Source organism: Candoia aspera, chromosome 4, assembly GCF_035149785.1.
Source record: "Candoia aspera isolate rCanAsp1 chromosome 4, rCanAsp1.hap2, whole genome shotgun sequence".
Classification (NCBI taxonomy): Eukaryota; Metazoa; Chordata; class Lepidosauria; order Squamata; family Boidae; genus Candoia; species Candoia aspera.
Genome location: NC_086156.1, coordinates 103,219,947 through 103,241,683, shown reverse-complemented (window position 1 = coordinate 103,241,683; position 21,737 = coordinate 103,219,947). Strand labels below are relative to the sequence as shown.

The window sequence follows — 21,737 nt, the reverse complement described above, 5'->3', positions numbered from 1 at the left end:
ATATGGCCTAGTAGTTAAGATGCTGGATTAAACTGATTTTGTGCCATCAAGTCATTGACTCTGCAATCACAGAGATATTCTCCATGCTGATTTGCCCCAATCTGGTCCTTCAGCTCTTCTAACTGTGCTCATGGCTACTGTAATAGTCCATCCACCTTGCAGCTGGTTGTCCTCTTTCCTTCCACCTTTTATAACCTGGGAGAACATAAATGTTGAACCTGCCTTAGGCATGGAAGCCAGCTGGATGATTGGGGGCCAGTCACTTTCTCAGCCCTTGGAAAAAGGTCCTGGCAAGCCGTTTCTGAAACTACCATCAAGAAAACTGCCATCTTGTCCCCGTGGTCAACAGGAGTCAAGGTTGACTCAGTGGACCATAACAATGTTACAGGATTAGTATACAACAATCGCATGATGAGGCCTGAGAGGAGAGAGAGAATTTTTTTTTGTTTCATTTACTGATGTAAGCAGCTTCTTTCATTTTTCCTTCAACGGCCGGCTAACATCCAGAAAAAAAATTAGCCCACGAAGCGTCTCCCATCATGGAAAGGGATGAATTTCTGCTCGACATTAGGTAGTAATTAAAAGGAAGCGCAGGAGATAGGCAGCTATTTGCTTTTTGTGAGAAAAGAGGGCTTGGCATTGCTTTTTGGCTTGTGGCAAGACAATACCTTTTTAAAACTGTCTACAGACCGGCAGTGCGGTTACTTAAAGACTGCGGGCATAAAAATATAGTTGAGTAGTTCATCTTTCAGGTAATAGGACGTTATTTGGCTTGTTAACCGGGAACAATAATTAGGCAAAAAGCCCCTAACGCCAGGAGACACTCTATCCACTTACGTAACTCTATGGCATATTAAAGACATCCGGTCGAGGAAAATGGGCTTCCGGCGACGGCCATATTAAATCGGCAAGGTAGCGCTCCAGCCCGCCCGAGTCTGAAATTACTTCCTGTTTTTTAGAATACCTTCGTTGAACCAACTTCCGGTGGGAAGAGACGGGCTGGCCGTCTCTAGATCGCCCTCCTTACACAGTACTACGTTCATTATTGGAGTTTAATATATTTCCGCTTTGGATGTTTCGGTTTCTCTATTGGCTGTGGGGGAGGAAGACCGGGGAAAAGCAGACTCTCGAAAGGTGGGAGGCGGCGCATGCGCAGAGCAGGACGGTGCGCTACTTAAGTCACTCGCCGGCCCGGGGGGATTCCTGCCCTCAAGCTATCGAGCTGCCGGGAAGGAGGAGCCGCCGAAGAGAGAAAGAGCGCGAGCTTTTCGCGCGCCTGCGCTGTGGGTCCCCTCCGGTTTCTTCCCCCGCCCCTTCGCCTGTTCATCTCCGAGGTGTGAAAAAAATAAAAACAAAGCTATGAGGGACCGAACGCAGGAGCTAAGAGAGGTGAGAACGCCACCCACGCGCCCCTCACCACGCACGGCTAGCCCCGCCCACAATCGGCGCGGTTGCCCCTCCCCTCGCGCCGCCGGCTGCGTTGCCCCACCCCCGCTTCCTTTGCCTGGCAGGCTGCTCCCCCCCCGCGGCAAATTGGTGGCTTTTCTCACTTCCTCCCTCGAGCTAATCCAACGGCTTATTCCGGCCCCCTTTCCCTCCTGACTCGTAATTTCGTCTCTCTGCTGGACCCCGTTCCCACGTCCTCTTGACCCCCATGACTCCTGATGGCTCCCTCAGTTCCTGGGTCTGCCTCCTCTTCCTGCCCGGGAAAATGGGCAGTGCCTCCCTGGCTGGCATGGAGAAAAACTTCGCTTGAGCCATCCGCCTTTCCTTCCAGCGCAGGAGTGGGAAGAGTTAAAATAACCATGTTTAAAATGGCGGCTGCCCCCTTTCTTTCCTCCTGGCCGCCCCATCTCCTCTCACCCTTATCTGCATCTTTCCCTCCCCCCATTGTATTCCCTGCCTTTCTTGCCGCCGCCTCTGCTGCCCCATGGCCTTAGCTACTTGACCCCCTTCCTCCATGGCTGCTTCTCTTGGCATGGTTCCTGGCCCCCCATGGCTGGCTGGGGAATTCTGGGAGTTGAAGTCCACACATTTAAAGTTGCCAAGGTTGAGAAACACTGGTTTAAGGCAACGGCTCTCAGCCTGGAGCGACAGAGCTGAAAACGAGAGAGGTTGGGGAGCCATTCTCAACCTGTGGCACTACAACTCCCAATAGCTGATGCTGGCTGGGCCTGATGGGAAGGGTAAAGGCACCAGGTGGAGCAGGAGAGCCTCAGACTTGGACCAGGGAAGCCTGCACTCCCAGGTGGTCAAGGGTCTGTCGCCACTTTCCAGCCTAATCTTGGGGAAAGGTGATTCTTGAAATCGGTAGGGAGGCTGCATGGCTGGGTCTTTTAACATGGGATTGCAGTGGGGGGTGGGGGCAAGTTTTAACTTGTCTCAAAGAGATTTGCAAATGCATTGGTATAAAATTCACACCTTTGTGTATGCATGCTTTCTGTCATCTTGGCAGTTGGCACTAAATCTGTATATTCATTATGCCTGTGTTGTGGACTTTCTGTTTTGTTTTTGTTCCTTTGAGTCAGTCTTGACTCCTGCCAATTGTCTGGACAAGTCCCTGCTGTTTTCTTGGCAAGATTTTGGAAGTGGTTTGCCCTTGCCTGCTTCCTAGGGCTGGGAGAGTAACTGGCCCAAAGTCACCCAGCTGGCTTTGTGCCTAAGGTGGGACTAGAAGTCACGGTCTCCCGGTTTCTAGCCTGTTGCCTTAACCACTACAACAAACTGGCAATCTTCCAATATTCTTCAATCCCTGTATAGCCGCACAAAGTATTTTACCGACTACTGATCTAGCATGGCTGCCCTAGCTGTATCTATAATTATTTTAGAACATCCAGTTTTTTTTTTAAAAAATGGCTTTTTTTTTAACCCCCGCAGAGAGCTGACAATTCCAGCTGCCTGTAGTTTTTGTTAGAAAGGGTGCTGGTTTCACAATAAGATGAGAAATAGTTTGATTTCCAGCTAATTGTTAGCTTTCTAAAAATTTCTGAAGGGAGGGAGTCGGTTCGACTGTCCTAATAATTGTGGTTCTTTGGGCTCAACCCCACTAATTAAGCAAGGCTGAATAATTGTAATGCATGGGTAAAGTTTTAATTGGCCAAAGCGTTCTACTACTTTCTCTTACATTTTGAGAAAGGACATTTGTTAGTCTTTGGAAACTTTCAGGATTCCCTGAGAGTTTTGAAAGGTGCTGTGCTTGCTCTTGGCATACAGTATTCTGAAAAACATGTATTTGATGCAACCTACAATTTGAGGACTACTGAGTTATAGGAATGTCACCAGAGAATTTCCAAGGGAGGAAATCCTTACTGTCTAGCTCGCTCTAGTTTTCTCAGCTACAGCTTTTTCTGTCCAAATTCTATAGAATGTTATGCATTTAAAGCAGTGGTTAGCAAGATGAACGTTTTGTTAAGTAATAGCATTAAATTATGGATCCACAATAAAAGTCTGCACAAAGCTTGCAAATTATAGCCACCTCCTATACAAGCAGAAAGAGAAATAACCTTGAATTCAGTTTCATTTCAGTCATTACAAGCAAACTATAGATTAAAGATGAAGCTAGTATGAAGCTGGGCTACACTATCTGGGCTGCAGAAATCTGGATGAGCACTAGATGATTGGAAGGAGTTTGGGATTTCTGCATGTATTTGCAGCCCAGATGATGTGGCATTCAACTAGTGAATTGTTGATCAACATTCTGTTGTCTTGTGTAATTTCTGTATAAAGAACAAGCCAGGAATTAGCAAAAGTAAAAAACAGTTCTGGCTTATTCCACTTTTTGATCCCATTGTACTATTGTGTACAGTAATTATGGGTGGGAATGTAAGAGCCCGATAACTCATGCAAATCCTTTTTTTGTTCACGTACATTGTGCTAAGTTGCTGTTTAATATTATCTGTGAATGCTGGGTGACAGTTGCTTTCTGCATAGGAAATGGGTGCCTGTTATTCCTACAATGAAGTAATTCTGGATTTACAGCTTTATTGGGTTATGCTTCTCTTACACTTTTATCTAGCATCAATAGTCACCCAGTATTCATACCAGGCATTCGTATATAGTCATGCTCCAATGTATTGGATATTCTGGAAGAGTATCTGGAAGCTACAGCTGGTCCAAAATGCAGCCAGGCAGGCAGTTTTTGGTGCCTCAATATCAGCACATATTAACTCCCTTGCTCCACAAGCTGCATTGGGTGCCAGTATGCTTCCGGGTCCAATTCAAGGTGTTGGTTATCACCTTTAAAGCCCTACATGGCATGGGTCCAGGTTACCTAAGGGACCGTCTCATCCCCGTTACATCAACCCGTCCCACCCGGTCATGCAGAGAGGGCATGCTACGGACCCCGTCTGCAAGAGAATTCCATCTGGTGGGGTCCAGGAGGCGGGCCTTCTCTGCAGCAGCTCCCGCCCTTTGGAACATCCTTCCCCGGAAGTGAGGTTGGCGTCCTCTCTTCTGGACTTCAGGAAACAGCTGAAGACCTGGTTTTGTCACCATGCCTGGAGTAAGGAGAGGAAGAGCCACTCTTGGGGTCCCCTTCCAGTCCCCTTTGGGTGGAATTAGATCTGCCATCACTTGGATTTTATTATATTTTATATGTATATTTATTGACATTAGGGGATGCGGTGGCACTGCGGGTTAAACCACTGAGCTGCTGAGCTTGCTGATCGGAAGGTCGGCGGTTCAAATCCGCGTAACGGGGTGAGCTCCCGTTGCTAGTCCCAGCTCCTGCCAACCTAGTAGTTCGAAAACATGCAAATGTGAGTAGATTAATAGGTACCGCTTTGGCGGGCAGGTAACGGTGTTCCGTTTAGTCATGTCGGCCACATGACCATGGAAGCATCTACGGACAAATGCTGGCTCTTCGGCTTTGGAACGAGCACCGCCCCCTAGAGTCGGACATGATTGAACTTAATGTCAAGGGAAACCTTTACCTTTACATTATTGACATTATTCTGATTTTATTGTATTTTATACTGTTTTATTGTTGTATAGTGAGAAGAGTAATTGCTTTCTCAGAATGTGCTAAAGTGTGTTTAAACCCATGATGTATTGAATCAACAGCAGTGGGTTAGGCTCATAGAAACGTGAAGCCAAACCCAAACCATATTATTGCTTGGTATAACATATGGATCTAGCCAATGTACTGACATAGGCCTTGGCAAGAAGATTGTCTCATTTGTTCTTTGCAGCTGTTAACACGATACCAAGTCATGTAATTAAAATTTGTTATTTTAATTAGTAGCTGCTTTTGTAGAGTTAAAAAATAAGGTACGTAATTTGGTGTGCCTTTTTTTGTACCTGCCGTGCATGAGATATATATGTTTTCTCAGACATCAGATTTCCTTTTTTATTTTTTTCCACAGAAAGATGATGGCTCGGACAATGAAGGGGTTGAACGTGTGGCCCTTGTCAAACAGCCTGGATCAGCAAAACACAATGACTCCCCAGATCCTACTGATGAATTCTTCCAAATGGTATCATGATTTTCTTTCTGAGCACTTGGGGAGTTGATAATCCACTTGTTCTCTCTCTCTCTCTCTCTCTGTATAAATCAATAGTGAAGGGGTTTTTTTTCTGTCTTCTGTTAAAAACTCTTCCTCAGTCTCTGATTTCTCTTCCCATTGTGGTAGTAAAAGATACCCACACATGTCAGCTGCATTCACTATCAACCCTATAAGATGCCCCCCTATATGTGTGAACTGCTTAAAGTCCCCTTGTAATAAAACATTCACAGCAAGCTGAATTGACGCTGGGTGGCAACGGGGAAGAATCAGACAGGAACCAGTGGTCCAGTAACCCAAATTGTTTATATTCACTGACCATATCTCAAAGATAGGATAGCTAGCATGTTGACCTAGTAGGAAGGGATCAGTAATGAAAAAAAAATCAAGATGGGTTTATCAAAAACATTCCAATGTCATGCTGTAATTTGACACTGCGTCTGCCTCTTTCTTTGTCTTGACTTTTTTTTTAGAAAACTTTATTAAAGCATTTTCAAAATATACATAAAAACGAAAAAGATTGAAATGAAGCAGAAACAGAACTAAAAAGGTGTGAAAAAACACAAAACTACTACAAAGTGACTTCTGACTTTCTATAACAATGATATACATAAATCAATATCATTCTCTTAGTCCAATTCATATTATAGTAAATACTATTTCTATAAAGCATTTAAATTCTCATTATTACATTCCCTTCTAAAACGGAAGCGGGAAAAACCAGCTCAAGCTGCTATAGGCCCCCACTGGAAGTCCAGGAAATCAGCATTTTGCCAAGTTACCATAAAGCGTCCACACAACTAAAAATTACTCACCATGAAATACGTTACAAAGAGCAATTTTAAAACATACATTACAAATATAATTCTTCTGCTCTAGAGGAGCAGCTAAATGAAGAGCCGGGTGATATAACTCCTTCCATGCCTACTTGAAACTAAATCATGTTTAGTTCAATCAAACACTTTGAGATAAATGTGGATGAGAGTGGAGTCAAAACATATAATGTTAATGATGTTTGTGTAAATTGAAATAAATTTGCTTTGCTGGCTGGAGAATTCTGGGATTGAAGTCCGCACAGCTTAGAGCTGCCAAGGTTGAGGAACCCTGTTATATAGAATAGTGACTTTGGTTGCCACTGGTAGCATATCAGCCCAAGTGTTCCAAAACTGAACAAAAAGTAGTTAGGCTGTGTGTTTATGAAACCAAGAAAAGGGGGCAGAATGCAGTACAGCTGAATAAGTCTTGAGTCTGATCTTAAGGAGCCATGGTGATGAATACATGCATGGCAGTGAAGGTGTAGGTTTAATTATGAATGACAGAGCTAAAATTTTTGTTAGAAATTACGTATTGGTATCATTAAATTGCTATGAGTATGTATGAAAGTAGGTTAGTGTTAGTTGTATGTCACAGTCCAAAGAATGGTGATAACAAAAAGAATCTGGAATGAATTTTGGGAAACAATGGGCAACATTTTGAACAAGATGCAAGAGTACAAAAAAAGTGACTCGGCCATTCAGAGACCCAAGAATGAATGAGAATGGCAATTCTTTGGGGAATATCTGCTAAGGAAAAGGTCTGTATTTTGAGTATGTTGTTTAAGAGTAGATCTATTTTTGCATATACATGAAAAAAATGAATCGAAAAGCATTGATTTAATTGTTTATGATGAAAGATTGAGAGATTCGGTGAAGGATACAAGAATGATCAGAAATTTTTATTGTGAGGTAGGCTATTATTTCATATTTCCAAGACCAGATCTTGGGGAAAAAATGGATGTGAAAGAAAAGGAAAGTAGTAAAAACAATACATGAAGTCAGAATGACTTCAGGAAGAGAAAGTCTGTGTCCTGTATGAAAAAGCAATCTGTCCTCTTATAATCTAATGGGAAATCATTTTTAGTTTGTTATGCTGGTTTGAGGAGGTTAAGTTTTAATTTATGGATCATTTATTATACTTTTTTATCACTAACTGCCCAAAGTCAATGGCTGAGGCAGTAAATGTTTTGTAAATAAATTATCTCCCAACAGAATGAATGGAAAGTGAATGTAGAAACTGCTTAGAACAGAGTGTGTGTGTGTGTGTGTGTGTGTGTGCACCACAGCATGATCATGTGAAAACGGATGCTTGGTAGAATGATAAAATTAAGAATGTTGTAGATGAGAAAAAAACATGCATATAAAAGATTGCTGCAAAAAATGAGTACGAAGGATACAATATATGTGTCTATAGAGAAAAAGACTGTTGCAAAGAATGTAATGAAAAAGAGTAAGGAATGATTTAATCCTTGGGAGAAGAGCAATGACAAATCTTGATAAAATAGTTAAGAGCAGAGACCTCACACTGACAACAAAGGTCCGCATAGTTAAAGCAATGGTGTTTCCCTTAGTAACATATGGCTGCGAGAGCTGGACCATAAGGAAGGCTGAGAGAAGGAAGATCGATGCTTTTGAACTGTGGTGTTGGAGGAAAATTCTGAGAGTGCCTTGGACTGCAAGAAGATCAAACCAGTCCATCCTCCAGGAAATAAAGCCAGACTGCTCACTTGAGGGAATGATATTCAAGGCAAAACTGAAATACTTTGGCCACATAATGAGAAGTCAGGACACCCTGGAGAAGATGCTGATGCTAGGGAGAGTGGAGGGCAAAAGGAAGAGGGGCCGACCAAGGGCAAGGTGGATGGATGATATTCTAGAGGTGACGGACTCGTCCCTGGGGGAGCTGGGGGTGTTGACGACTGACAGGAAGCTCTGGCGCGCGCTGGTCCATGAAGTCACGAAGAGTCGGAAGCGACTAAACGAATAAACAAGACAGGAATGTATAGAATAGTAGTAGGAAGGGAATAATTAAGTAATTGTTACTTTGGGGGGGGGAGCTGATTAGGTGACTTAGATTTTTTCTTTTAATATAAAGGGAGGGAGCAATGGTACTTAGTGATTTTTACAATGAGCTAAAGGATTGATTTGTAGAAATAATGTGATTTTGGTTTAATATAGAGTAAGGGATTGATTATGGGAAATCGCTGTATAGCCTTGATGTTTAAAGTCAGAAGTAACTTCTTTTTATAATCTATCTAAAAAATTTTGTCTTGTGTTTTCACACTTTTTAAATTCTTTTTTTTCTTTTTGTAGTTTTTTGTTTTTCTGTATCTTTTACCTTTTTCTGAAATTTAATAAAATTCTTTTTTAAAAAAAGAAAAGTAAAAATAGCAGCGTATAAAAGCATGCTTCTGCCCACTTTGTTATCTGGAAGTGAGGGTCAGGAATAAATGACTGCTGAATTAATGTGAATTGAGTACAAAAGTGAATGACCACTTATGTGTGTTTGCATCTTTTTTTGAGAATCTCCATCCAAAGTTTAAAGGACAAAATGCAGTGTATGAAGCAATATATCAACATGATGGAAGCAAGGATGTTTTGCAAAAGTAGTAAGGTATAGAGAGGTATTCTGGACTATATGGTTGTAGAGTAGGCCTAATGATGCTTTTTAAAATTTATCACATGCAATTAATTTACTTTGCTTACTATTTCTTATCTTTTGTCCCTTTCAGGATAAAATTGATTATCCTGAAAGGGAGGAATGCAGTAGGTAGATGGGCATGGGAACGTATGTTATTTGGCCAGTTGGCTAGAATGATAGTTTGTAATTAGTGACAGAGAGATAAGTGTGATTTCAGACAATTGTTATGCTGCTTAATTAGTAATATTCTTCATTGGCAACGATGTTAGGGCTACTGGCAATAGAAAGGAATGCAGTAGTCCTCACTTAACTACCATCATTGGGACTGGCAACTCTGCCACTAAGTGATGCAGTTGTTAAGTGAGACATCACGTGACCGCAACTTGCAATCTTACTGCCAGTTTCTTCACTGACTCTGCTTGTCGGAAGCTAGCTGTGAAGCAGGCAAATGGTGATATGTGACTGTGGGGGCAGTCGTTAAGCGAGGACTACCTACAATTATTTCCTTCTTTTGTAATGCTTTTTAAAAAACAACCTATAGAAATTAATCCCGTTGTATCATCAGTGCTTCTGAGCTCTCTGAGATTCAATCATGGGTACTGACCATCTCATCATATGATTTATTCCCTTTTTAGACACGTGGCATCCGTGAAGCCTTGAAGGAACTGGAAAGCAAAGTGAAAGAACTAGAGAAAAACCAGGCTACAATCCTGGCTACACCAATCCCTGAAGAAAGTACGTTTCCAATAATCAAGCCTCAAACTCTGCCAATATATACGCTGCCCCATAAATGTACACGGCACCTTGCAGACTATCGCATAATAAGTTAAACCTTCCAAAATTACGAAGGGAAAACTAGTTGCAAATGCTGCAATCCATCTACAAAGCTTAGTTAAACTAGGACTGACGCTTAAGAGGACAAAGGAAAGGTGACAGAAAATGCCGTCTTTGAGAAGAAATTGGTGGAGAAAATAAACATTGTATACACATGCTTCAAACAGGAGACTTAAACAAATGAGGCAGCAAGGAAGAATAGGTGGAATTGATCAAGAAAACAAGATACCTTTGGTCAGTTGAGGGCAAGAATCAGAAATAGAAATGAGCCTTGTTGGATATAACCAGAACTGAAAGAAAATGGGTTGGGCATAGATAGCTTTTAAAATAAGGGCATTTTTAAATTTAAAAATAAGGGGATTTTTACTGCAAGTAAGAGTAGGAACTGGGAAGGACTCCGAAAATGGGTCATCACAGTCAGGAGAATTATTTTGGCGGTAGAATTTTTAGTAGAGTTATAAGAATTGAGGTTTGGACAGAAAGGCCACTAAAGAGAAATAATAAAAATACAGGTAGTCCTCATTTACTGACTGCCTCATTTAGCGACTGTTCAAAGTTATGATGGCATGAAAAAGGCTTTGTGGCCCTCGCGTTTACAACCGCCACAGCATCCCATGGCCATGTGATCATCGTCCGGGCACTTCGCAACTGGCTTGCAACAAGCAGAGTTAATAGAGAAGGCGGAAGTAAAATCATAAGTTGTGGTCACAAGATGTTTTACTAACAACTGCGGCACTTAGCAACTAAGTTGCTGGTCCCAATTGTGGTTGCTAAGCAAGGATTACCTGTACAAAAGAAAATGACCAGTTACGAATCAGACTTCCAATCAGGGCATAGGGGAGGAGCAGACAGATTTTTGCAGAATTGTTCAGGAAGAAGTGGTGTGACTGATAATGGATTACAGGTAGTCCTTGCTTAGTGACAGCCTTGGACAGCAACTGTTTGCAGTTATGAAGGTGATGAAAAAATAACTTTGTGACCAGTGCCCGCGTTTACAACCTTTTCAGCATCTCTCTTTCTGAGTCACGTGTTGGCTATTACAGTCAGCTAGTAGGGGTTGTCCTGTGTAAAATCTTAAGCAGTTGCGGTCACATGATTTTTCACTTAGTGACTACTTAACAGCCAAGTTGTCAGTCCCAATTGCTGTCACTAAATGAGGACTACCTGTAAATGTATGGGAGCAAATTGAGTTTCCCGGAGGAAAGGTAGGGGAGCAGTGTAGCCCAGTCAAGGTGCTTGCAAGAATTGGGCATGATGAAAAATAGTATAGTTCTTGAATTTTCAATGTATTTTGTAGGCATGAAGCAAGACTTACAAAAGCTGCGTGAGGAGATCAAGGAGCTGGCAAAAGAAATTAGAGCCCACCTGAAGAGTGAGTCTGCACAACTTATGGGAAAAAGAAAGAGGGATGTATATTGGCTCTTTGCTTAGGAATTTATTTATTTATTTATCAAAATTATCACCACCCATCTCCCCCTCAAGGAGGGACTCTGGGCTGTTTACAGTAAAAAAACAACCACCGTGTAATATAAATACTGTACAATAATACAATGTTAATAAAAAATAAAATATAAATATACTAAAAAGTAATAGAATCCAGATGGCAAAGTTCTCTCTCAATCCGTAAGCAAAACAGGGCAATTCTAGGGACCTAGCCATCCCCAGGAGGAGCTGTTCTCCTTCACGCCCCAGGCGTGATGACAATACCAGGTTTTTAAGTTTTTGCGGAAGTCCAGGAGTGAGGGGGTCTGTCGCAGCTCCAGGGGGAGAATCTTCCAAAGGGCAGGCACTGCTGCAGAGAAGGCATGCTTCCGCGACCCCACCAGATGGACCTCTCTAACAGATGGGATCCGTAGCATGCCCTCTCTGCATGCCGGGGTGGGATGGGTCGATGTGATGGGGATGGGACGGTCCCTCAGGTAGCCTGGCCCCATTCCATACCAGAATTAGTATCTGGTGCTCTGAAAAAATGATATTTTAGTTCCCATTTCTCTCTTCCTTGAATAAAGCATTCGGATCTAATTATAGCCACTTTTTGATTATGTAGAAATTGAGCCTAAGAAGGAGGAAGAAAATGAGAACAGGAATTCATTCAACAACCGAATGAAGAGAAACCAGGTGAGAGGCAAAGCAGTTGGTTGCCTTAGTAAGGGAAGCTAGTGAGGAAACAGGACTGGTCTGCATGACTCATTTTTTACATTTCTGCTTCAGCATGGGATCCTCTCCCAGCAATTCTTGGATCTCATCAACAAGTGCAACTCCATACAGTCTGAGTACCGAGATCGGAATCTGGAGCGCATCAAACGACATCTACAGATCAGTGAGTATTTGTCGTTGCTTCTGTTAAAGGTAAAGGTAAAGGTTTCCCTTGACGTAAAGTCCAGTCGAGTCCGACTCTAGGGGGCGGTGCTCATCTCCGTTTCTGTCCTGATTACCAGGAAACACACTGAGACAATGACTTGGTCTCTAATATTTATTAGTAGTACTTAACAAGAATCCTAACAAACTGAGGAAGCATGGGAAAACCCAGCCATATAACCCCCAAAGGTTAAGGCGGTCCCGATCTGTGTCTCTTTGAATGGCTGAACAGTTCCTCAGTGCTACGCATGCGCTTGACAGTCTGGGTGGGAGCCCCCTGCTCGCCATCCTTACTCATGACAGTTTCTAAGCCTTGGAGCCGGCGTTGTCATAGACACTTCCGGGTCATGTGGCCAGCATGACGACTCGGAACGCCGTTACCTTCCCACCGAAGCGGTACCTATTGATCTACTCACATTTGCATGTTTTCGAACTGCTAGGTGAGCAGGAGCTGGGACGAGCAACGGGAGCTCACCCCGCCGCGCGGTTTCGAACCGCCGACCTTCCGATCGGCAGCTCAGCGGTTTAACCCGCAGCGCCACCGCGTCCCTGCTTCTGTTAGGCACAGAAAATACTGCATTTTAATGTCAAATCATCTTGTAGAATTGCCTCAAATCATAGCGCCAGCTGTAGGATAAATAGAAAGATTGTGACACCAAAAGTCATTTGGATTTTTTTTATGGCCAAGACAAGACCCAGGTGGCTGCCAATTAGCTATTAAGCCAGATTTGAGGTTTTGGTTAAGACATTCCAGACATTTGGGTTCTCCTCATCTCATGTCCCGTCTCTTATCTATAAACAAATCCATAAAGCATCGTCATTTCAGTCCTGGTTTCAGCAAAAGTCCATTAAGGGACAAGAAATAACAACATACCTATTTTAACCTTGTAAACCAACTTTATATTCCTTCCTTTTACGTCTAACGATCTTAATCTTTAGTCCATTTAAGTAATGATGTAACACTAGATTTCTCTCCATTTCTTTTTTACCCCTTCTCACAAGATTCATCCAAGCTTTAACAAACCTCTTTTGTAAATCCAATATAAAAGAATTATCCAGGTCACCCTCTTAGTTTATTATTTGTAGTTCCACTTTGACTTTAAAACATCAACCGATTTCTTTTGTATGCCCAATGAAACATCTTTTTCCATGTCATTTGTAGATCCACTTTTAGTGTCAACTCTGTCTCTGTCTCTTTCTCTGTCTTGTCAGATAAAACTTGTTCCTCTTCTGCCATTTCTTCCAAAACGTCTTTTGTATACTAGCCAAGTCACTTTCCCTCGGATTGACAGCAATTGCCTGTCATCCTCTAAAGCCATGTTTCCCAACCTTGGCGACTTTAAGACGTGTGGACTTCAACTCCCAGAATCAAAAGATTAAAACAACTACAATTAAAATCACAATCACAGTCACCTTGGAATCTCTGTAGTCCGTGGAAACAAAGCAAACGAACACTTAAGCAAAGCTGTCTGCTGCAGAATACAGAGGGTTTTCCCCCTAACCTTACTGGGTTCTCTCCCTTTCAGCTGTGCAGTTTGCCACGAGAGGGCATTGTGGTCCCTGCACAGAGCAGGTGGCCTCAGAATTGCAGCCCTTGGCTTTTGGATCTTACGCGTCAGGTTAAGGATAGAGTCCCTAGACTTCTGGATTCTGTTCACAGGGCAAAAGAAGTGTCAGAGGTGCTGGGAAAAAGAGACTTTGGGGTTCATTTCCCATTTCTGACAGGAGAGTAAGAACCCTCTTGCTTGTTGGTATCGACACTGTATTTTTATTCCCTCCAGCTGGTAGCACAGTGGTGTCTGATGAAGAGCTGGATGAGATGCTGGAGAGCGGTCAAACAGAAGTGTTTATCTCAAATGTGAGTATCTGAATATTGGGGCAGTGGGAAGGAGGAAAGGGCTCTAAACAGGGGGCATTAATCTACCTCATCTTTTTCACGCAGCTCATGAAGGACACACAAGTGACAAAGCAGGCCCTGAATGACATTGAAACAAGGCACAGTGAAATCCTTAAATTGGAGCGCAGCATCCAGGAGCTACATGACATGTTTACACTCCTGGCTACAGAAGTGGAGCTGCAAGTATGAAGTGGGGAAGAGAGAAAAAGAAGGGGGATTGTGATCTGGGCACCGTTTTCCTGAAGCAGACCATCAGCCTGTTCAGCTCAGTAGGACCTTTCCCAGCCTTGTTTGGCGATGGTAGCAACTGAATTTTGGACTTCTTACATGAAAAGGATGTGCTTTACTTCCCTGAAGAGAGAAAAGAGCATCTGCTGAGTCTTCTTCTTCCCTTTTTTACCCATTCTGACTTTCTGTCAGCATTCAGTCCCCTTCCTACTAGTACTGTTGCCAAGTAGACTTCCTATATGTGCTTCCTAGGAGGTTTTACTCTATTAATGTGGGCAAAAGATGAGCAGCTGTGTTTGAATACTTTTGTTCCTTTTTCTGTGAACCACCGTTTGCTTGGTTTTCTCTTTACCACTAGCTGCCTCATCCTAATCTGATCCCATGAACTGCCAATCTGCAGGGGAACCTCTTGGTCCCACTTCTTTTTCTGTCCTCCTGTTTTGCCCCTGGAACCAGTTATCTTAGGCGGAAAGCTTCTCCTTACCTAAATCTCCCCCTTTGATTCCTTTTAGGGAGAAATGATTGACAGGATAGAGAAGAACATTCTGGACTCCGGGGACTATGTCAAGAAAGGGCAGCTGCACCTTCATACAGCTCAGGAGAATCAGAAGAAAGCTCGCAAGGTAAACAGCCCCTGTTTCCAGCCCATATTCAGCAGGCACGTTCTAAAAAATGAAACACCCTTCCTGTATCTTACAGGAGCAGAGTGAACTATCCTGGGAGTTTCCACTTTCAGTACAGGGGGAAAAACTTTCTGTAGTTTCCTTGTAGTTCAAAAGGTAGCCAGTAGCACATGGTGAAATCTCAGGCTGATGACAGGTGTGTTGAGCACGTATGCCTGTGGGCGAGGAGGTTTCCACATTTGCTTTGTTATTCCCTAAAGCTAGCAGAGAAAGAATACATATAGCAGAAGTTGAGATGCTTCCCCCATCTATATCTCTTAACAACTTTTTGCCTTTTCTCTGTTTCGGGGCTCTGCAGAAGAAGGTCATGATCGGCATCTGCTTGAGCATCACAGCAGTCGTCATCATCATCATCATCATCATGTCTGTTAAACTCTAGAAGGACTCCCACTTGTGTCTCCCTTCACGCTGCACGGCCAGAGCCTGATGGTGCGTACAAGGAGGTGAAAACCCAAGGATGAGGCTGGATTAAGCTGGGCTGGCCTACTAAGCAGGCCTGAACAGAAACCTGGTCCCCAGGTGCCTTGAGGTGCATCCCCGAAAGTCCTTTACATGAACAAAAGAAAATGGCAGTAGCCATTTAGCTTTTGACGGGAGCCAGGACACGTTGCTCCCACGTGCTTTTGCTCCTACTCTGCAAGGATGGCATTTCGCGGAGGCAGAGATGCCTCCTTAGTGTCTCACGTCTCCTGGAAGGAATTGAAAACACTGGGAAGGTTTATTGTAGGCAAGAGGGAAGGCTGTGGGATGGCTGCCATATTAGACAGAGCTTTTCAGTTGGGATCAGACTGGGCCTAGTGACTCTGACTGGTGAGTTTTGGAATTTTTTCCCCCTTTTAGGATTTCCACTGGGCTACATCTCTATCCTGGAACTGCTCCCCCTTTGCTGGGGAGGCCCTTGCACTGACAGATGGCTGGTGGAGATCCTCCTGCCCTTCCAGTCTTGAAAGCACATGCTGCCTGTTGCCTAGACTCTCTCCCCACGTTCAAAACTGTTTCCCGGTGCCTATAACACTCATAATCTAGAAGAAGGTCCCTGCTGCGTTGGTTTTGACCTTTCCGGTTTATTTTTGTATGGTTTTCCTCAATGGATACTGTAGCCTTGATTTGTCCTTATAGAAATGGTGATAAGTCACTTCCATCACAGAATCCTCAAGCTTTTTTGTTTGTTCCTGTAAAGCCACAACAAAGCAACATCTTGAACAACCCTAGTTTTCCTTTCCTGATCATGGCACCTTTTTTTATTCTAGCCCTCTCCGAAGTACTGCTTCAGCACCTTCCTCAATCTGCCATAGTTGATGCCGTGTCACTTTTTAAAAAAAGGCTCCTCCCCGCACAACAAATTCTCTGTGTTCACTAGAGAGCAGAGGAGGAGGAGAATATTCCACAAATGGTTGGGGCAGATCTTGATCCTTCACATCCTATACTCGTCCATGTAGGGGGAAGCTACAGAGTCCAAATCTGAGTATTCTCTTCATCCTCAGCTGATTTATTGGATTTTTCTCCTTTGTCTTAGAGACACAGACCTATTTTGATAGAGGATAGCAGATTAGGACATCCTGGTTCACTCTTGGCTGAAATATTGGGGTTGCCAAGCTATTTTCCAATTGCCTTTAGAGCTTTTGCTGTGTCTTTTCTCTAGCTATGTGCCTTAGGAATTATACAACCAACTTTTTGTGACTAAAGATTACTTCCTTCCCTCCTTTGGATCTTTTGGTCCTATTTCTACAATGAATTGATCAAATATCCCAGTGCCAGCCTGAAAAGGATTGAGCGTGAGCTATATGATCTTTGTCTTTGCTCCCTTATGGAATTTGCACAGAGATCTGGGACCAGATGGCCTGAAATCATGTTCAGAGGATCAGGTTAAATCAAGGTCCCAAACATTCTAGCAAGAAATAACAGCCAAGTCATCTGGTGTCTTTCTGAATGCAAGTCTAGCTAAATTATGTTGGGAAATCATGATACAAGTGGAAATTAGGACCTCCTGGTCTTGTTCCTAAAAATGCAGTACTTTCATATTTTGGAGAAAAAAATTATCTAATCATAGAATTAAGCATTTTTTTCCAGTTGCCTTGGAGACTCAATGTACTCAAAAGCAGTCTGACTCAAATTATTTTGTGATATAAAAATAAAAGCGTTTTTTAAAACATCTACAAAGCAGTTGTGTGTCTTTAAATTCTAAAGAGATGTGCTTCTCAACCATAGGCCTTCAGAGGCCCGGCTTTAGGCTGCTGCTGCTAAATGCCAGGTTGGTCTGTAATAAGGCCTCCCTCATCTTAAGGTCCGCATAGTTAAAGCAATGGTGTTCCCCGTAGTAACATATGGCTGCGAGAGCTGGACCATAAGGAAGGCTGAGAGAAGGAAGATCGATGCTTTGGAACTGTGGTGTTGGAGGAAAATTCTGAGAGTGCCTTGGACTGCCAGAAGATCAAAGCAGTCCATCCTCCAGGAAATAAAGCCAGACTGTTCACTTGAGGGAATGATAGTAAAGGCCAAACTGAAATACTTTGGCCACATCATGAGAAGACAGGACAGCCTGGAGAAGGTGCTGATGCTAGGGAGAGTGGAGGGCAAAAGGAAGAGGGGCCGACCAAGGGCAAGGTGGATGGATGACATTCTAGAGGTGACGGACTCGTCCCTGGGGGAGCTGGGGGTGTTGATGACCGACAGGAAGCTCTGGCGTGGGCTGGTCCATGAAGTCACGAAGAGTCGGAAGCGACTAAACGAATCAACAACAAAATCTCAGATGAGAGGACCGACCTGGCATGTATCACCAAGACCTGCCTGGGTCCGGAAGAGGCGGGTGGCCCTTTGAGAAATGTACCCGGCAGGGTTTCGGGTGTGGCATCAGTCGAGACTCCAGGGCAGGGGTGGGGGTGTGGCGATGGGTATCTGGGAGTCTCTTAAGGCCTTCAGGGTGCTGCTTCACAGGGTGCTGGATGGGAGAGCCTGTTCCTTAAGTTGGGCTCTAAGAGGGATCAGCTGGGACTGTTGCTGCTGTTCCAGCCTCGCCGCTGCATAGCAACCTCCCCGCCTGAGCTGCTAGAGGCCATTGCTGGGCTGGCAGTGGAGTTCCCCGGACGTACAGTCCTGGGGACTTCAACCTGCTTCTCTAGGAGTGGGTCAGAGGCAGCTCAGCAGTTCATGGCCACCATGACAGCCGTGCATTTCTGACAACTGGCCAGAGATGATGCCAGGAGCTACAGAAGAAGTCTTGGGATTGTGCACAGCACTGCACCCATAAATGATTTTTTTAAATTGGTTTAACAAGCTTCCTCTTCCTCCTTTCACTTACCAAGAATCACAACTGCAAGATTTGTTCTACAATTTTCTGTAAAGTTGATGTGGCATTCAACATAATTCAACACTGTGATGATCAGTGTACATATTTTTACCCCCGTTTTCCCATGATGGTTAGAGATGAACAGAGCTGCCTTCTTAAATATCCATCAGCCTGCAAAATGGCATTTTGGTACAATATGGGAAAAAGCAGTAACAAGCTCCTCTTAAAATTAACATCTAGCTTTTTCCTCTGCTGGATCTACAGTAGTAGAGTAGCAATTGGATTAAGCTGGAGATGAGAAACAGGCTTTTGTCAAATACGTTTTCTTCCGCACTTTAAGGTGAAAAACAGTTCTGCCACCAGTGGGTCTAATGTGTCACATTTACATTTCTTTCCACTTCCTGACTTGGTCTCATACAGGATATACAGGGCAGTGAAATAAACTGTGATGTGGGCTTTTTGGTTTTCATCTGATGCTTGTAAGAGAAGCTCTGATAACAGTAATTTCAAATAAATCGTAATTTACCTTGGTTTTAATTCAATGTTCCCTCATGCTTAGCTTCCTGAATGTGTGTAATCATCCTGCAACTGTGGTGGTGTTCTAGAGGTCTTGACTGTTGTCATCCAAGCCAGTTGTGTGAAATGGTTAGTCTGGTTTATTAATGGAGACTTACGTCAAACAAAGAAGCAGATTGCTAGAGAATCACCATCTTCTTGTCATTTGTCTGACTCCCACCACCGGACCAATTTTGTGCAGGAAACTTTGAGTAAGTTCAGCTCAATATTAACAGTTTTGTTTTTCTGACTTTCAGCCTGGCTGTATTAATGTTAAATTCTGACGTGCGAAAAGTGGGTTGCTACAAATTTTCCTTCCCCATTCACAAAAGCCAAATGATTTGATACGATGATTCATGTTCTCATTTTGCACAATCTCTTTCTTCGTATAAACAGCAAGTCATTACATTCCTGGCTATATTTGGTCTTTAGTTAGCTTATTGTGAGCCATGCTTTTAAAAGTAATGGGGGAAGCCAGGGGGAAAAAAATCTAAATTTGATTATAATTAAATTTCATTAAAATTGAATACAGTTACTCTGATTATTTAACAATTCTCATTTTTCTGTCATATTAAAAACAGCAGTTGGGTAACAACATTTAGAGGGGTCTTGGGACCACACCTAAATGTCTGTAAAAAGACAAGAAATAGAAGTTTAAGACCCTCTGAGCTAGACTAACATAGCCTTAAGTGCTGTATTTAGTACACTGCATAACCGCTCTGCTGAAGCAGAATTGTAGGAATCAACAAAGGCCCGAGGATTTTTAAAATAAACTTTATTAAAATTCTACACATAAAATAAACATTAAAAAAAAACATAATGCAGAAACATATCCTGAAATATAAACCTGCAAATACAAAATTAAACATCTAACATATATAGTCCACTTCCACTTTTCACTTTCCTCATGGATCCATTAACCATCTCTTATTCTTTTATACCACTGTAATCACTATTAAATTCTTCTGTATTCTCCCCTTATTTAATCTATAAAAGCCATTTGTCATCAAGCTGTTTTTCTTTACTTTTGTGATACAATCCATAAACAGACCCCAGTCTTTAATGAAGGCTTCTGTAGATTTCTCTCTTATTAGACATGTCAGTTTTGCTATCTCTGCCAAGTCCATAACTTTAAATATCCAATCTTCAATATCTGGAGCTTCTTTATTTTTCCTTTTCTGCACATATAATAATCCTGCCTCAGTGATCATATACAACAATAAGACGCTGTGCTTTTTACTCAGTTCTTCTTCCATAAACCTTAATAAGTACAGCTCTGGTTTCATCAGAAAAGAGATTACTATTATTTTCATCAGCGTCCTGTGGATCACCGTTCAAAATTTTTCGGCCACTTCACAAGTCGACTACATGTGGTAATAGATTCCATCCTCTTTTCCACATTTCCAACATTTACTTGAAATGTTCTTACACATTTGTTAGAGTTTCACAGGTGTCAAATGCCATCTATACATTTTATTAAAAAATTCTCTTAAATTATTGCACAGGGTAAATATATTTTAGGCCACATTTTCCCCCAAATAACCATGCCAATACTTTGCCCAGAATTTAGCTTCCATCTAATATTGCATTCTTTAACTTGTTCAGCTTCTGTATTATATTTTAAAAGCAATTTATAAATACTTGCGATTACATGTTTCTCATCTTTGCATAATTCTATTTCAAATTCATTCTTACTCCCTCCTATACCTCCTTGTTTCACATCTTTTTCAAATCGTGTCAAAAAAGGACAAAGGTTTTGATGGAAAATAAATTAGAACTTTTTTTCTCTTCTCTCGGCTGTATCTAAGGCAGTGTTTCTTAACCATGGCAATTTTAAGATGCGCAGACTTCAACTCCTAGAATTCCCCAGCCAGCATGGCTGGCTGGAGAATTCTGGCAATTGAAGTCCGGGCATCTTAAAATTGCCAAGGTTGAGAAACACTGATCTAAGGTTTTTAAAACTTCATGTTTTGCTGTAATACATCCTTGATGTGGCATTTTTTGAAAATTCTTAAACTATATTTGCAGGGATTTAATGCATTATTTTGGAGGTTCACTTGGGAAAACCATTTCCCTTGGCCTTCTTTTTTTTAATTGCAGAAGCTGCAATTGTTTGTTAGGTGATTTTAATTTTCCAGGTTTCTGACATAAAGTGAATCAAATACAAGTATTGCCTGCTGAAAATTAGTTTTCGTGGGCTATCTTGGAATCAATGTATGTTCCATCCTTTATAAGTTGTAGAATGCGAGGGTCCGAATACATTGGGAAGTGTGAATTTTCCCCTCCTGCAATGGGAGCTTTAGAAAGGGCTGGATGCAACTCCAAACTGGTCTTTATGATCATGCTGAATTAACATCAGGGGAGGATCTAAGCTTGAAATGAGCAAGGCAGCATTTTGGCTGCAAACCTGGGTAGAGTATATTTTCTAGATGGGTTAATTGGATCAAGTTACAAATTATTTTTGTTTGAGGACTTGCAATCCAAGTAGTATTTTGTTTCCCCAAAAGTACAAGGACACAGTAAAAATACCTTTTAACATCTAGTTATGTGCAGCCTGTGCATATTCTCTTTATCAATAAAATATCAAATATACGTATAATAGTTACACAGATGTCTGAGAGGATAGGGAGACAACAGATGTCGAATTTGAGTGTCTGGTACCTGAACGTCAGTGGAAGGCCATCGTTAAAAAAGAAATTGGTAGGTTCAGCTAACTGCTGGTGAAATGGTGCTACGAGCACAGAAAATATCCATTCTCCATCATTTATACAGGACAATCTGAAAGCTAACCTCTCTTTCTATATATGAAAAATCATTCTATACTATATATCTAGGATGGGTTTTGTTTGGTACGTAAGCAATGTGTTCTCTTTTGGGTTCTCTTTCAGCTTTTCTAGATAGATTTACCGTAACTAAAGAAGAGCTTATAGCAATGTTTC

At 42.3% G+C, this 21,737-nt stretch overlaps 1 protein-coding gene across 1 annotated transcript; it reads left to right on the top strand.

The window, feature by feature from the left end:
* The first annotated feature begins 988 nt into the window (after positions 1 to 988).
* Positions 989 to 17,016, top strand: STX4 (syntaxin 4). The gene is made up of 11 exons (XM_063301426.1): positions 989 to 1,389; positions 5,364 to 5,474; positions 9,593 to 9,692; positions 11,089 to 11,163; positions 11,839 to 11,909; positions 12,003 to 12,111; positions 13,931 to 14,007; positions 14,092 to 14,229; positions 14,787 to 14,897; positions 15,256 to 15,386; positions 15,798 to 17,016. Exons 1-10 carry the CDS (start codon positions 1,360 to 1,362, stop codon positions 15,334 to 15,336), a joined length of 903 nt encoding a protein of 300 aa, XP_063157496.1. The 5' UTR covers positions 989 to 1,359; the 3' UTR covers positions 15,337 to 15,386; positions 15,798 to 17,016.
* Positions 17,017 to 21,737: the final 4,721 nt, after the last annotated feature.

Excerpts from the sequence above, each read along its gene's own strand:
- STX4 (XM_063301426.1), top strand. The coding sequence starts at position 1,360 with ATGAGGGACCGAACGCAGGAGCTAAGAGAG. Across the intron at positions 12,112-13,930 it reads CAAACGACATCTACAGATCA|CTGGTAGCACAGTGGTGTCT; the intron begins GTGAGTATTTGT and ends TATTCCCTCCAG. Across the intron at positions 14,898-15,255 it reads ATCAGAAGAAAGCTCGCAAG|AAGAAGGTCATGATCGGCAT; the intron begins GTAAACAGCCCC and ends GGGGCTCTGCAG.